The sequence below is a fragment of the Gigantopelta aegis genome, chromosome 14, assembly GCF_016097555.1.
Source record: "Gigantopelta aegis isolate Gae_Host chromosome 14, Gae_host_genome, whole genome shotgun sequence".
Lineage (NCBI taxonomy): Eukaryota > Metazoa > Mollusca > Gastropoda > Neomphalida > Peltospiridae > Gigantopelta > Gigantopelta aegis.
The window spans coordinates 33822681-33838878 of record NC_054712.1 but is presented as its reverse complement, the minus strand read 5'-3'; the positions used below and the strand labels follow the sequence as shown (position 1 = coordinate 33838878).

Genomic DNA, 16198 nt, shown 5'->3' with positions numbered 1-16198 from the left:
TACATGCATGTGTACATACCGGTACCGTTGTGGTAAATTGCCGTTATTCTAGGAAATAGTATACGAAGTCATGCACCCAAAGATAACAATTTATCGTCACCTACTTTGAAAGACCGCATTACAAATTTCTCTAAGACTCCTACTCGAAATAACCTACGGGGCTGTGATATTAAAAACACTTATCAGATTTTACTACTATCGCCCGTCCTTTGTATTGTCTATTGATGACCTTGGCTAACACTTGTGAATAAAGTATAAACGACCTTCACCGCACCCTAGCATTCGATCCACTAAGCATGTAACGGTAGTCGGGGTCGAGTTGAACTTCTCAATTTAAGTTCGTGCTTTTATACGCTGACGTATTTCTAAAATCCGTTATCACCTAGATTCTGGACATGGGCAAACAAATGGATAGCAGTTGCGCCAAATTCGTCACCGAGAAATCTCGAACGACATAACAAGGAAAAAGGTAGGTTTTGCTATATCTATTCGTTCATTCGTTTAGCGAGAATAGTTGCCACAAGAAACACAAATGTGGAACCTACGCAATTAATTTTAATTCAGGTGCAGATTTTGGAAACCCTCTCTCAACTGCTCGAGTGAGCATTTTGGTCTAAAAGTTGACCTTGTTCAACCCGGAAATGACTTAAATGGTCAAAGGTGTAAATTAGCGGGGAATTTAAAATAACTTATTTTTCTATTAACTCATAGAAAATTTTGTAATTTTTTACATTTTAGCATAATGGTAATATAATAAAATTTTAATAACAATATAAAAATATGAAACGATTGTATATTTCCTCAAATTAAATATGAATTACGAGTACGAAAGCTGTATTCACGCAAGCGGAAGTAAAATATGGGGGGGGGGGGGGGGGACTTCTTTGGACAAGACCGGAGATAATTAAATATATGGCATGTTCCCTTTGGTTGTTTTGAAAACTAAATTATCGAAAATGCGATTTCCTGCATTCTGCAAGTAAAACGTGTGGTGACCAATGCCCGTCTGGGGTCGTTCATCAATTACATAATGGTCTAGGGAGGGGTAATCGACCATGGTATGGGGGAGAAGGAATGAGGTGTTCGAAGTTACCCATCGTTTTCAAAAAGTATATTGTTATCCATAAACTAACTGCTGCTAATCATGCTTGGTTAATATGTTAGGCTATAAAATTAGCCCGTAAGATTGTTATTTATAAGGCCTATTTATTTTCTAAAATAAAATAAAAAACACTAACATTTTTAAAGAGGCAGTAACAATTTTTTTTAATTATTATTATTAATTTTCCTTGTGTGATGTCAAACTTCTTGTCAACAAAAACAAATTATATCCAAATAATTTTATTTATTACTATTTTAAAATAAATTTATATTATTGCAAAATCCCATAGGTTTAAGGGTGACCATTGGGTTTAATTATGGTCCGTCCCATCCTATAAAGATGGGGGTTTTTTTTGTAAATAATTTCAGTTTGGTGGTTTGACATGAGAAGAAAATTAAAAGTGTTTTGGTAATAACAATAAATTACTATTTTTGTATGCCATTTTAACGGCATTTAGAAAACAATCGACTCCGAATTAAACAACTTGTAGTAAATAGCCTACCATAGTATGAAAAAAGACTTTCCCTGTGGGAAGGACTATAGTTTAAATTTGATAAAGAACTGGCATCCACTATTGGATGTCAAACATTTGGTAATTTTTTTACTCGTAGTCTTAGAGAAAACTTGCAAAGAATCTTTTATACATTCACTTTCCCACAGACAGGACAGCACATACCATGACCTTAAATATACCAGTCGTGGTGCACTGGTTGGGATGGGGGGGGGGAACCCAATCACAGAATGGGTTCACCGAGGTGATTCGATCATACCACACAAGTAGGTCAGGCGAGTGCTCTACCAATTGAGCCAGATCCCACCTCTAAATCTTAGGTAACCAGAAGTCGGTTCACGTAATATTTACCTACGTAACTGAATAAGAAAGACGATTGTTCGTTTATGTGGATTGTGTTATATATGTAACTGATGCATGCGTGACAATTTGTCTAACATGATGGGCCAAAGTTGTGAAGTTTGTTTTCTTAAACACACATGTATTCAATAAGGTGACCGGTCAAAACCCCCTCCGGTCAAAACCCCCTCGGTCAAAACCCCCTCAGTCTAAACCCCCTCCAGTCAAAACCCCCTCCAGTCAAAACCCCCTTATTTAGGAAATAATTATAAGAAATGACAAAATAATTAATACCCAAAATATTTATTCACACTTGCATATTATAACATTTGATTGCATAGACTTTTGTATAAGTCATAATCCATTAGATCGCATTTAGATCTATTTCCATCTGATGCAGTGTCCGATGCCTTTGAGAGTATCCTCCATTGACTTAGCACCATCTCGGCGGGCTGTGCACAAATTCAAGAGCTTAGACTGCAATTTGACTGTTTTACGGCGAACACGTTTTGCTGGGGGCTCACCCCTGTTGTCTCGCAGTAACAGTGTGGATGCCATTGCCTGGTCTTTGGTTGGTTCGAGATCCATTAGTTAGTGTGATGTCATGGACATTCCAGAGTTCTGGAGAAAATGTTGGAGGCGATCGACGCATCCTGATGGGTGGAACAATGCCATTTGGTTGTGTTGGTAGCTGGATACGGTGAAACTGACCAGAGACGTATTTGCGTTGATGATGGCTAACTCGTAGTCAGTGATCACAGTTGATGGATCTAATTGAAAACCAAGCACCTGACACTTATTCTCGATGGATTGTAACAGTTCTTCATATGTGGATTGGCTCTTGTTTGAGAGAAATGCATAGACACAGCTGATCGATGAATCTCCGAGCGGCGCACGAATGACAAACAGTTGATGGAACAGGAGCGGAGCAGAGTTAAATGTTCCATCCATGTACCAGACATCCGAACGAGCCAGATGCGTTAGTCCCTCTTCAGTCGCAAACACTAACATACGGCTGGGCGAATCCACACCATTGTCATAGATCAAAAACATTTGTGGATCATCACCTCCAGTCGTAATCCACTGATCCTCAATGATTAAGTCTTGAAGTGATTGTGGATTTTTAGGAAGATGCTTGGCACGCTCCCGACGTAGTGTACGTTTCACAACTTCTGGGTTGCCTAGAGCAGCACGAATATCAGTTGTAGCAGTTGCTGTAGTATCCACGACTATCTGGGTTGGCGTACCCCGCGATGTACCACTTACGTTCTTCATGGTGTTTTTCAGCCTACTAGCTGCAACAGAGTCGGGATTGGGATCATGAGTGTGTTGGACAGTGTGTATCACTGTCTGGATCTCAATATCTGTGGTCACTGCTCCCTTGCAAGAAAAGGAAGCCCTGTTGGAGCATTCCCATCGCACTGTAGACTTAGACTTGTTCTTTTTGGTATACATATATCCTTCATGCAGAAGCTTTTGACCACCCTTGTGATTTTGTATCACTTCCATGGTTGTTCACAGAATGAATGATTAATAGACCAGACCCTAACCATTTTCTTGTAGCATCCCATGTGACATTTGCTGCATGTAATCTACTTTCATGTTAACTGCTCAATCATTAATCCCATCAATAGCTAAGATCCCTTCAATAGCTAAGATCACATAAGTAACAGAGATTGCTAATTACTATCAAATTCTTTCATTATATTATTTAAAGGATTTCTCAAGGCTTCCCAATTACATTAATCCCTGCAGCAGCTAGCCAAGATCAAGCTGTTGTTGTTGTTGTTGTTCCTAATTACTATCATGTTCTTTCCTTATATTGCAAATTACTATCAAGTTCTTTCATTATACTATTATATTATATAAGTAGTTTTCCTAGGCTTCCCAATTACATCTATCTCTAAGATCAAACATTTTGTAAAAACTACAATTCTAAGTCTGAGTAGCTTCACTGAAAGCCTAAAGTCTATGTAGTGTAACATACACTAAATAACAACATAAATAAATATATTTCAGATAATTATTCAAAAGAGATTAAAACAATTATTCATCTATGTTAATATTATACCAACTTTACCACTATAAATACCAAACAATAATAATAAGAGGGGGTTTTGACCGTCTGACTATTTATTGCAGGGGGTTTTGACTGGAGGGGTTTTGACCGAGGGGGTTTTGACCGAGGGGGTTTTGACCGAAGGGGGTTTTCACCTGGATTCATTAAATAAGGCTGCAAAATTAGAACAATTTCATGCTTCCATGAATCCCAGATTTTGTGTCAGAAGCGTAAGTTTATGAGACTGAACATAGATATATTTCATGATATTATGATTCCAACGGACTCCTAAAAAAACAAAATTCCCCAAATTCAACGGTTTAAAATTTTAATAAAATATATATTTGTAGTCTGCAACAGTATAGAATACCAGTGTTCGAGATTAAAAATTTTGGGCAGTATCCCAGTTACATTTCAAAATCTGGTATCCCACCCGATAGTTTAATCCCACCCGAAATGAAATTCATAAATAACATCGTAACAAATGTGGACGACACTGTTATTTAACTTCACCAGTAGATGACGACTTTCACTGTTTCAGTGAAAAATAAAAACGCAGGATTAAAAAAAACCCACAACATTATATGGTATCCTGGTGGGATACTGGGTTATTGAAGTCTGCATGGTAACCAAAATTAAATTCTGGTTTCCCCGGGATATTGGGATACCGTTAATCTCGAACACTGAATACATGTATTTTTGGAATATTACATGAATGCTCTGGTTATCCTTACGTTTGTGAGTTATAATTTTAGAATGTAACCATTGACCATGTAACTGATAGGCAGGCCACATCTGTTTAATTTTGCGAATGTGACAAGTGCAAAGAATGTTGGTTCACATGGAATATTGTGCATTGCTTGCAGATTTATCAGGAGATCAGTGGGAGTGGGTTTTATCTTTCTTTCCCTTGAACAAGTGTCGTAATAACCTTAACATGTTACACACCAAATGATTGTAATTTAAACTTTACAGTCTTAATTAAACAAATCAGATCTCACCCTGAAAACAGTTGAGGGGAGTGATTAATTGCTGCTGTAACTTAGATTATGAAAATCAATTTAAATTTTACCACACTGAGCATTAATATTTAATCCTTTTGTAGTTCCTTTTCTTTCCTTTTAATTCACATGCTGAAGAGGAGCTAAATATTTACTCAGGGGAGTCGGGCTTTCTATAATTCAGGGTTTCTATAATTCAGGGTTTCTGTCAGAGGGTAAAACGGGTATGGCACCATACCCAAATGTTTTTGCTGATTTGTGGGTTTTTTTGACAAAATGACTGTTATCATTAATGTACTGGGTATAATTTTTTTAACCCTAACTCTAAGTGTAATCCATTTTCTTTCTGGGAGAGGCCTCCCATATCCCCTGTTGACTCTGGTTGCATTCAATTCCATAGTGCCATACGCAAAAATTTCTTTCTGGCAGGAACACTGCAGAGGGATCAGAAGGTAAACTTACATACCATAAAATGGAAATTATATACATGTACATTTTTTTATTTAGACATGATAGTAAAAGAACTGCTGTTTAAAATGTCAGTGTGAAATTTGAAAACATTCCAAACCCATAACCACCTAGTTGGGGCACTTATGGTATGTTTTTTAAAAAATTATGTAACAACAAATAATTTTCTAACAGAAAACATGGAAGTGATTGGGAGCCAGAGATAGTTCCTATCAGTGTTTAATATGAGTTTTTATAAATTTTATATCTTTGTTTCTTTTAGATTTATTTATATTCTACATGGCACTGGAGGTAGCATTATGTGTGACAGCGGCGTTCCTCGCTGTGGTTTACTGGTTCATTTCTCATCAGAAACTGAAGCACATTCCAGCTGCGCCTCACAGGATTCCGCTTCTTGGAAACTCGTGGAATCTGGACATGACAAAGTGCCACCTCATCCTGACGGACTGGACAAAGAAACTGGGACCAGTGTTTCGAATACGACTTTACAACGAGGAAATTCTAGTTCTGAATGACTACAACAGCATCTCGGCAGCTCTGATGCATTGTGGGACAGACGTAGCCGGGAGGCCACCCATGTACCGCACAGCACAGTACGGAAGGAATAAACACTCCATAGTTTGGCAGACATATACGCCGAAATTAGCATTTTTAAGGAAAGAGGTTCTAAAGTCCTTGAACATGTATGGTTCTGGGTTGGAGAGACTTGAAGAAAAGTGTACACCAGAAATAAAGCAGTTGCTAAAGGAGTTTGACGATAGTGGCGGCAAACCGTTTGACCCATGGGACAGTATCTACAACGCTATATGTAACGTGATGTTAACTTTGGTAAGTCTTTTTATGTTTGTTTTAGGGCGGGACATAGTCCAGTGGTAAAGCGTTCGCTTGATGTGTGGTCAGTCTGGGATCGATCCCCATCAGTGGACCCATTGGACTATTTTGCGCTCTAGCCAGCACACCACGACTGGTATATCAAAGGCCATGGTATGTGCTATCCTGCCTATGGGATGGTGTATATAAAAGATCCCTTGCTGCTAATCGAAAAGAGTAGCCCATGAAGTGGCGACAGCGGGTTTCCTCTTTCAATATCTGTGTGGTCCTTAACCATATGTCCAACGCCATATAACCGTAAATAAAAATGTGTTGGGTGCGTCGTTAAATAAAACATTTCTTTCCTTTTATGTTTGTTTAGTGTAGCCTATTAGTGGTGGGTAGGGATGTACCCACTACTAAAAAATACCAGGTCTGATACTATCAACATTTATATTTAAAGTTAAATTTTGTTTTGTTTAACAACACCACTAGAGCACATTAATTTATTAGTCATCGACTGTTGGATGAAAAACACTTGGATATTTTGACATATATATGTAGTCTTAAAGAGGAAACCTGCTACATTTTTCCATTAGTAACAAGGGATCTTCTATATGCATAGATAAAATAAGATAGCACATACATTGATATACCAGTTGTGGTGCACTGGCTGGAATGAGAAAAAGCCTAATGGGTCCTAGACCGAGCAGTTTACCACCTGGCTACATTCCACCTCATCAACCAATTTAAACTTTTTCCTCAGCGCTAATATTTTGTCAGTAAGTAACTTAATTTCGCTATGTTCAATAATTTTAACAGATTGTATAATCGAAAGTTGACAGGGCCAGCTCTGCATCAGCAGAAAATGTTGCCAAATGATCTATTAAACTTCAAAATAACAATCCATAAAATTATTTCGCCAAATCAAAATAAAATTCGCCAATTGTTTTTGAAATTGTCGAATTTGGTGAGTGTCAGAGATATCCCTGGTTGATTAGATGGTACGAATCGATTACAACTAATGATAGATGATGAAATTCCAGTTGATTTCAACACTACTCATATCATATTAAATTTCATTCATATATAAAATACTAAATTCTGGTGGTTTTAAATATATCAGTGACCACAGCTTGTCAAGGTCATTATTTAATGTCACACAAATCTGTATTTCTGAATTTCAGGTTCTTGGAACCACTATGAAGCCATTAAATGCTAACTTCCAGAAGATAAAAACAATGAACTTTTTGTTCAACGACACATTCGGGTCTGGGAGAGCACGGCGGATTGACCTGTTACCATGGACACGGTTTTTCTATGATGAATGCTATCAGAGGCTTCAAGAAGCCATGTCTATCAGGAACAAATTCTGGCAGGAACAGTTGCCCCATATAAACGTGAGTCTATACTACTCGTAGTTATTTTTCTTCACCTCATTCACTCTTTTACTCATGCATTCTTCATATTATCCATTTGTCATTGCTTTCATTTTTCACCTTACCCATTCTTTACATCATTCATTCTTTACCTCATCCATTCTTCATCAAAGGCTGTGGTATGTGCTATCCTGTATGGGATGGTGCATATAAACGATCTCTTGCTGCTAATTGAAAAGAGTAACCCATGAAGTGGCGACATTAGGTTTCCTCCCTCAGTATCTGTGTGGTCCTTAACCATATGTCTGACGCCATATAACCATAAATAAAATGTGTTGAGTGTGTCGTTAAATAAACCATTTCCTTCCTACATTCTTCACATCATCTATTCTTCATTCATTTATCACATCACCCATTCGTTACCTCATCCATTCTTAATATCATCCATTCTTCACATTATCCATTCTTCACATCATCCATTCTTCACATCATCCATTCTTCACACCATGCATTCTTCACATCATCCATTCTTTACTTCACCTTATCCATTCATAAAATCTTTAAAAGCTTTCCCCTGCAAACTGGCAACATGATGTGCATTTTGTTACCATGGTAGCAATGTGGTGTTGCCAGGGGACTAGATTTGTACTGCTTTGTACATTCTCCCTCCTGAACCTAGTGAAGGAATCATTTCTTCACAAGAGCAAATATTATTTAATCTTAAATTGCACAATAAATATTTTTCTTAACTGTTTATTTGTGTAAAAAAAAAATTCTTTTCAGGACAAAGAATGTGAAGATTGTGTTGTAAAACGTATGATGACTTTGCTATCAGAAGATAAGTATAAGCAGTATGACATTACAGAAACAACTGTCCGTGAAGTGTTTACAAATCTCATTCTAGCAGGTACAAACTTTCAACTACATGTAGTCTATATAGACAAAATATAATTACAAACTATAACACCACGTAGACATAATGACAATGTTTTATTTTAGATATATAAAAAACGAAACATTGTGATTAAGTTCACATGATGTTTTAGTAATATGTGCATCCACCTATATATGGAAAAATATATATTTGTGTTTGAGAGATCTGCAGAATAATAAAAAAAAATATTTAAATTTAAAATACATGTTAAATTTGTTGTCATGATTGCACAGTATTGGACTGTTGGCTCCCACCAGTTTTATCCACAGGTAAAATGTTCACCTGATCCCAATTTCTCGTTCCAACCAGTGCTCCACAACTGGTGTAACAAAGGTTGTGGTATGTACTGTCCTGTGTATGAGATGCTGCATGTACAAGATATCTTGCTTCTACCATGTGGGTTTCCTCTCATTATGGGGCGGGACGTAGCCCAGTGGTAAAGTGCCCGCTTGACGCGCGGTCGGTCTGGGATCGATCCCTGTCTGTGGGCCCATTGCGCTATTTCTCGTTCCAGCCAGTGCACCACGACTGGTATATCAAAGGCCATGGTATGTACTACCCTGTCTGTGGGATGGTGCATATAAAAGAGCCCTTGCTGCTAATCGGAAAGAGTAGCCCATAAAGTGGCGACAGTGGGTTTCCTCTTTCAATATCTGTGTGGTTCTTAACCATATGTCTGGCACCATATAACCGTAAATAAATGTGTTGAGTGCGTCGTTAAATAAAACATTTCCTTCATTCTTCCTCTCTCATTATCTGTGTAGTTTGACACTATATAACTGTAATTAAAATGTATTGAGTTGACACTATATAACTGTAATTAAAATGTATTGAGTTGACACTATATAACTGTAATTAAAATGTATTGAGTAGGCATCGTTAAATAAAACATTCCTTTCTTCCTTCTATCTTTCTCAACCAAATGCTGAAATATCCATATGTTCTTCATTTCAATTAAATTTTAATGTAAAAAACACTCACAAGGAATAGGTACAAAAACAAAAAACGTCTCGAAACAATAGACACCAAATAGCTGTCTGTTACTGGTTACCCAACCAACCCTAGTTTTAACCAGCCTAAAAAAGACAATTACAAAGAAAATGATAAAAAACAGTCACTTTGGTGATGTGTTTAGTGTGTACTTTAAATAATTTTCGAAAATAAAATGGTTTTCTTACCTACCTATCCTATTTTTTCAGCATGTAAATTTAGAAAACAGGCATAAGTTAAGTTTGTTTGTGCAGTTAATGCAATTTTATTCGGCATAACTGATTTACTGATATGGTAAAATACTTAAATGAATGATCAGATGTAGCAATGCATCCTTTATAATTATCAAGTTAAACCAAATAAAGTTAAAGTTTGTTTTGTTTACCAACACAACCACAGCAAATAGATTTATTAATCATCGGCAAACATTTGGGTATTTTAACATATGGTCTTGGTGAGGAAACATACTACATTTTTCCATTTTTTAGGATCTTTTATATGCACCATCCCACAGACAAGATAATACATACCACGGCCTTTGATGTACCAGTCATGGTGCATTGGCTGGAACGAGAAATAGACCAATGGGCCACTGAGGGAGATTGATACTAGACTGACCACACATCAAGCCAGCGTTTTACCACTGGGCCAAGTCCAGCCACTTAAAAAAAAAAAAAAAGGTTATGTAAACCAAAATGGATTGTGCAAACTTTTATAGCATAACCCTTTTTCACAGATGCATGCCAATCTGTTGTTACAGTGGAACCCCTCTAAACCGGACACCCTTGGGACCAAGTCAAATGTCCGGTTTCAAGAGGTATCCGGTTTAGAGAGGTTAATTTCTGTACTGAGTTTTAAAAAAGGACCGTGAAAAATGTCCGGTTTTGGGGGAATTCCGGTTTACAGAGGGTGCGGTTTTGAGAGGTTTCACTGAATAGATTAAGCATCAAACAAAAACTGTCTCAAATTGTCGTCTGCTTCAATCCAGGCACTGACACGACGGCGACCGCACTCACAAGTCTTCTGCTGCTCCTCCTGCACTACCCCGAGGTCCAGGAGCGGATGTATGATGAAATCAAGACCCACATAGGTGACTCCCGATCTGCCTCCTTGTCCGATCGATCTAGTCTCCCGTACTGTGAGGCGACACTGCTAGAGCTGCTGAGGCTGATATCCCACGTGCCTCTAGCCGTCCCTCACTACACGATCTGTGATACGGAAATCGATGGCTTGAAAGTACCTGCAAACATGACTGTGAGTATAAAGTTTTTTTATCAGTGCTCAGTATGACTCAAGCCTTGAATGTGGCAAATAAGAGGTCAAGGTCATATAACTCATTAAAGGGACAGACCCTAGTTTCAACCTGTGAAAATTAACACTAAGTTTAGTTAATATACAAACCTGTAACACATTTGGGTAAAGTTACAATTGAGTGAAACATGAGTCTGTGACTTTGAAATGGTGGAATACCCTCTAAAAATAGACTAAAACCGCTACTTCTCAAACACACGTACGTTTTTAAAAATATGAGAACTGCATTTTGTGATATTAAAAACAACAGGATGACCAAAAACACTTTGATTTTACGGAAATTAATAATCTAAACCATAAAATCTAAGTAAAGTATGATTTCAGTTAACAAAAACGGCTCCAATAATAAAAAATATGCCTTAGTGTTTAAAAACTAGGGTACGTCCCTTTAATATTAGGAGATTTAATCTATTCTGCACGGGTTTTGCCAGAGAGGGAGAAATTACGTTCCCGAATATCTTGGAAATTAATGGACATATATATATATATTATGTTTTTAGATAGATTAAGAGAACTTCTGTTTAAAATATATCAAAGATCATAAAATGTCCAATTGCGAAACATTTTTAAAAAACAGCCCTTTAGTAGAGATACTTAATTGTGTATGGTCTGTTTTATTTTAATTACGTACCCTCAAATTATTTTCTGGCAGAAAGCGTGTTCTAGAATAACCACTTTGCATGTAAGCTGCCACAGACTGGGCCAGATTTGTTATGCAGTGTTAGTATATCAAACAAGCAATTCATGTAGCCTGATGTACATTTGATCCAAGCTGTTGGGTCTATTGGGCTATTTCTCGTTCCATCCAAAACGAGTTGTCCACATAGCGGTGGCAGCAGGTTTCTTCTCTCATCTGTGTGGTCCTTAACCATTATGTTCAGTGCCATATTTATAACTGTAAATATAACTGTTATGAGTGTGTCATTAAATAACAGGTTTCTACCATTTTTTTCTCATTTTCTAGACCCGATATAAATAATATTTGAATATATTCTTAAACATTATTTTCCTTTCAAAATTTTCCTGATACAATTTCAGGTGTACATCAACTTGTGGGCCATGCACCACGATTCGTTCTGGGTGGATCCATGGAGATTTGATCCGACACGATTTCTGGATGAGAATGGTCAACTTTTACCTTCCACTCATGAGAATAGAAGAAGGTACATGTATACTCCACCACGCTATTCAGTGTTTCCTTCATATTAGAGTTGTTACGATATAGCAATACAATATTATATTGTGATATGATGTCCACATTTAGGACAGCTATATTAAGATAAATATGAAACATTAACGTTTTAAAGAGACTGTTTGTTGCTGTTGTAACATGTTTTCGACCGACAGAAAACTCACTAAAATTATATGAAATGCATTTTCGGGTTTAGAATATCCATCTTTGAATGTTTCTAAAAGCCGTGACTAGATTTTACCTCATAATTTTGTATATATGAGGGGGGGGGGGGGGGGGGGGGGGGGAGGGGGGGGGGGGAATCATCAAACTCAGGAGATAGAGTCCATTTAATAGGGGGTGGGATGTAGCTCAATGGTACAGCGCTCACCTGATGTACAGTCGATTCCCTTCGGTGGGCCCATTGGGTTATTTCTCATTCCAGCCAGTGCTCCATAATTGGTGTAACAAAGGTCATGGTATGTACTATCCTGTCTGTGGGATGGTTCATATAAAAGATCCCTTGTTGCTAATCGAAAAGAATAGCCCATGAAGTGGCAACAGCGGGTTTCCTCTCTATCTTTGTGGTCATCAACCATAAGTCCGACACCATATAACCGTAAATAAAATGTGTTGAGTGCATCATTCAAGAAAACATTTCCTTCCTTCCTTCCATTTAATAGGTTTGGGTTAATATGATAATATGATGTGCAACATTTTTAGCTAAAATGATGCATAACGGTTTTTGACATTGGATCCTCGAAAGAGCATCAGTCTTGGTTTTATGTTGAAATGCTTAAAAACCATTAAGTGAAAATGCGTTTGTTTGGATACAAGCAATCTTATGTTATGATGTCACTCTAAAAACAATTATTCAGATGTGAATTAATGGCTTGCAATCGTGTGAAAATGCACTGAATTATCAACAGTCATGTTGAATGTGATTTTAACCAATTTCTGTAAATCGGTTTTGGGAGATTTAGTTTCACGTCATTTTGAATAATAGCTTTGTCAGGCTGTACACATGATTGCGAAACTACAAAACACCATACATGTCTTAAATTAATTATTTCCTTTGTAACCAGTACGTCATGCAGTTAGCGGACATTAAAATAGTGTTGAATCAAATTACTAAATTTGAAAAAACATTTGTTATATTTATGTATTTTAAGTTTTTAAATTATATCTGTGGTTTTAAGTAGGTGTAAATTCAAGTTCTGTCTGTAATAGAGGCAGATGCAGGCTTTTCTGGGTGCAACAAAAGTGCACTAACATGCATTATATATAGAGAATTTGTCATGAGTGTTTTGTTAATATGGAAAATATCAACCAAGTCTTATGTTAATCAGTATCTGAGGAGAATCTGCTGAAACAAATGTTCATTAACTAGACAAGGTTGATATTTAAAATATTAAAAATCAAATTCTATTTATCCTAGAACACTTTTAAAATAACAATTTAATTCAATATTTAGTGAATCACCACACTAAATATAGTTTGACGTCACACACTTTATCTAAATATTATTCTTAGGCATACAGGTTTTGTTAACTTGTAAACAAATGACCCACTGACAATAAAGAATTATTAACTGGGATAATAAATCAAAATATCAAATTTGTTCATGGATATTATGGGTAAGATATAGGATAAATGGTAATCTTCCGCAGAAACATTAAGCCAACCGAAATGTTACATGTGCAGCACACAAAAAACCCCCATTTAAATCGATTATATTCATCTGCTGAACACCAGCTTTTTCAGGACACTACAAATTTGGGATTGGGGTAGATGAGATTGAATATTTCCAGCATCTCCAACTGGATCTGCTCCTGTGTACACACACATTCATTGCTATACATAACAGGGCTCGAACTTAAGAATTTGTCTCCCACAGCAATTTTTCGAAGAATTGCCATGGGTGAAATGGCCCACCAAGGGCAATTCTGAGATTGCCTATGGCAGTTTTTTTTAAAGTTACATTTGCAGCAAATAAACCTGACTGAAAGGTTATTTTGTTGTATGTAGACATATTTCAAATGTGTAAATGTTAAATATTGGCTTTACCGATGGTGATTCTCTCTACCTACAGCCGTTTATATCTCAACCACAGCAATTGCCGCTGGTGCCTTCTTTAAGTTCGAGCCCTGCACAAATCATATTTTAGTATGACGTTCAAGTCAGATTGTTAAAAACTTTTGTTAATTTTCATTATCAGGTTGATGGTGTTTGGTGCTGGAAGACGAGTGTGTTTAGGCAGATCGTTGGCTAAAAACAGACTGTTTCTATTTGCTGTGTCCTTGGTGCAGAGATTCAGGGTGGTTCCAGAGGGACCCGACTTACCTGAGGCAGATCCTAGAACTTTTGAAATGGGACTAGTTCTTCATCCGAAACATTACAAATTGTCGGCTATTCCTCGGCAGAGTTGATGTCTGTGCTTGTGTACCTTCTAGTGAATTAAATTGTGCTTAAATACGCTCGATACAGGGTGTTCATTTTCTTTGAAAGTTGGAGGCAATTTGAGAGAAAATAGGCTGCCATATTTACGGAGTGCATTCAGGTCTATTATGAAAAATAGGTGAACGCGTCAAAAATATCTACCACCCACTTACTAATGAAAACCCTTCCGATGTGTTTTGAAGATTTTCTTACAATATAATTGAGTTAATAATTTATATATTTTAACTACTTGTAGTTACTAACAAAACAAATAATCCAATCTGTGTAAAACATTGGCAAGCGGCACATTTGAAAAGTGAAGAATTGGTAAACAGCTTTTTCGAAAATGGAGGAAATAAAGTTGATACATGTTTACAAGATTTCTTTAAAAGTAGACCCATATACCGGTACCAGTACTGTATACTCACAACAAAACTCGTGTTCACTAGGAGGACTGTGGCTCATTTAAAAAGTCAAGAATTGGTAAACAGCTTCAAAAATGGAGGAAATAAAGTTGATACATGTTTACAAGATTTCTTTAAAAGTAGACCCATATACCGGTACCAGTACTGTATACTCACAACAAAACTCGTGTTCACTAGGAGGAATGTAAAAAGGCAATAATTGGTGAACAGCTTCTTTAAAAATGAAAGAAATAAAGTTGATACATGTTTACAAGATTTCTTTAAAAGTAGACCCATATACCGGTACCAATACTGTATACTCACAACAAAACTCGTGTTCACTAGAGGAATGTAAAAAGGCAATAATTGGTGAACAGCTTCTTTAAAAATGGAAGAAATAAAGTTTATACATGTTTAAAAGATTTCTTTAAAAGTACACTTATATCAGTACTGTATACTCGCAAACAAAACTCTGGTGTTCACTAGGAGGAATGTGTTCTACGAACATCTTTGATCAATTACATGCAGGGCAATACCGGTGTGTATTTGTATGGAGTTTTACCACATCAATATTAATGGAGTACAACTATGACAGTAATTTGTTCCTATCTATCGACAGAGTTTCTGTTTTGTGCAGCATTAAATTGGTGGAACCAGTCTTGAGAGTGAAAGTCTTCTGGATCAGCTTTGAATTGCCAGAGGCAGATCCGACGAGTAAAGAAATGGGACTATACACCAGTAGTTCTTCATCAAAAAGCATAAATATTGTCTGCTGCTTGTGCACGTGCCATTCTAGTAAATTAAATTGGTATTTAATGGTTGATGTGTTTTGAAGTTTTCAGAGAATATTATATTTAAAGCTGTAATAAAACGAGTCCTAGATTTTCATCTCTTCCTGCCATAAGCACAAAGCATGCAATGTTTTGGAGGGTTTTACCGACGAAAAACGTTGGTGTGCCCATTGGGTGATTTCCCGTTCCAGCCAGTGCGCCACGACTAGTATGTCAAAGGCTGTGATATGTGCTATTCTGTCTGTAGGATGGTGTATATAAAAATCCCTTGATACTAATGAAAAAATAAGCAGTTTCTTCTCCAAGACTGTCAAAATTACCAAATGTTTTTTTTTACTAAAAGTACAGTTGTCAAACATATCCCGGTGTCAACTAGGGAGAATGTGTTATGGACTTACATAGCTACGAGCTTGGTGGTTCCTGATGTATGGAGCTTGATCATATCAACACGACTTCTAGAATTTTTATAAAATCCACTAGCCGTGGGAT

General features: G+C 36.9%; 1 protein-coding gene across 3 annotated transcripts; it reads left to right on the top strand.

The window, feature by feature from the left end:
- On the top strand, positions 1–15739 carry LOC121388399 (steroid 17-alpha-hydroxylase/17,20 lyase-like). Of its 3 annotated transcripts, none has more exons than XM_041519707.1 (7): positions 1–469; positions 5743–6308; positions 7478–7690; positions 8453–8576; positions 10582–10847; positions 11943–12067; positions 14294–15739. In XM_041519707.1, the coding sequence occupies exons 2-7, from the start codon at positions 5760–5762 to the stop codon at positions 14502–14504; spliced, it is 1488 nt and encodes a 495-aa protein (XP_041375641.1). In that variant the 5' UTR covers positions 1–469; positions 5743–5759; the 3' UTR covers positions 14505–15739. The 3 variants fall into 3 exon arrangements, with proteins under 3 accessions (XP_041375641.1, XP_041375642.1, XP_041375643.1); XM_041519708.1 differs by lacking the exon at positions 1–469 and adding an exon at positions 873–915; XM_041519709.1 differs by lacking the exon at positions 1–469 and adding an exon at positions 949–986.
- Positions 15740–16198: the final 459 nt, after the last annotated feature.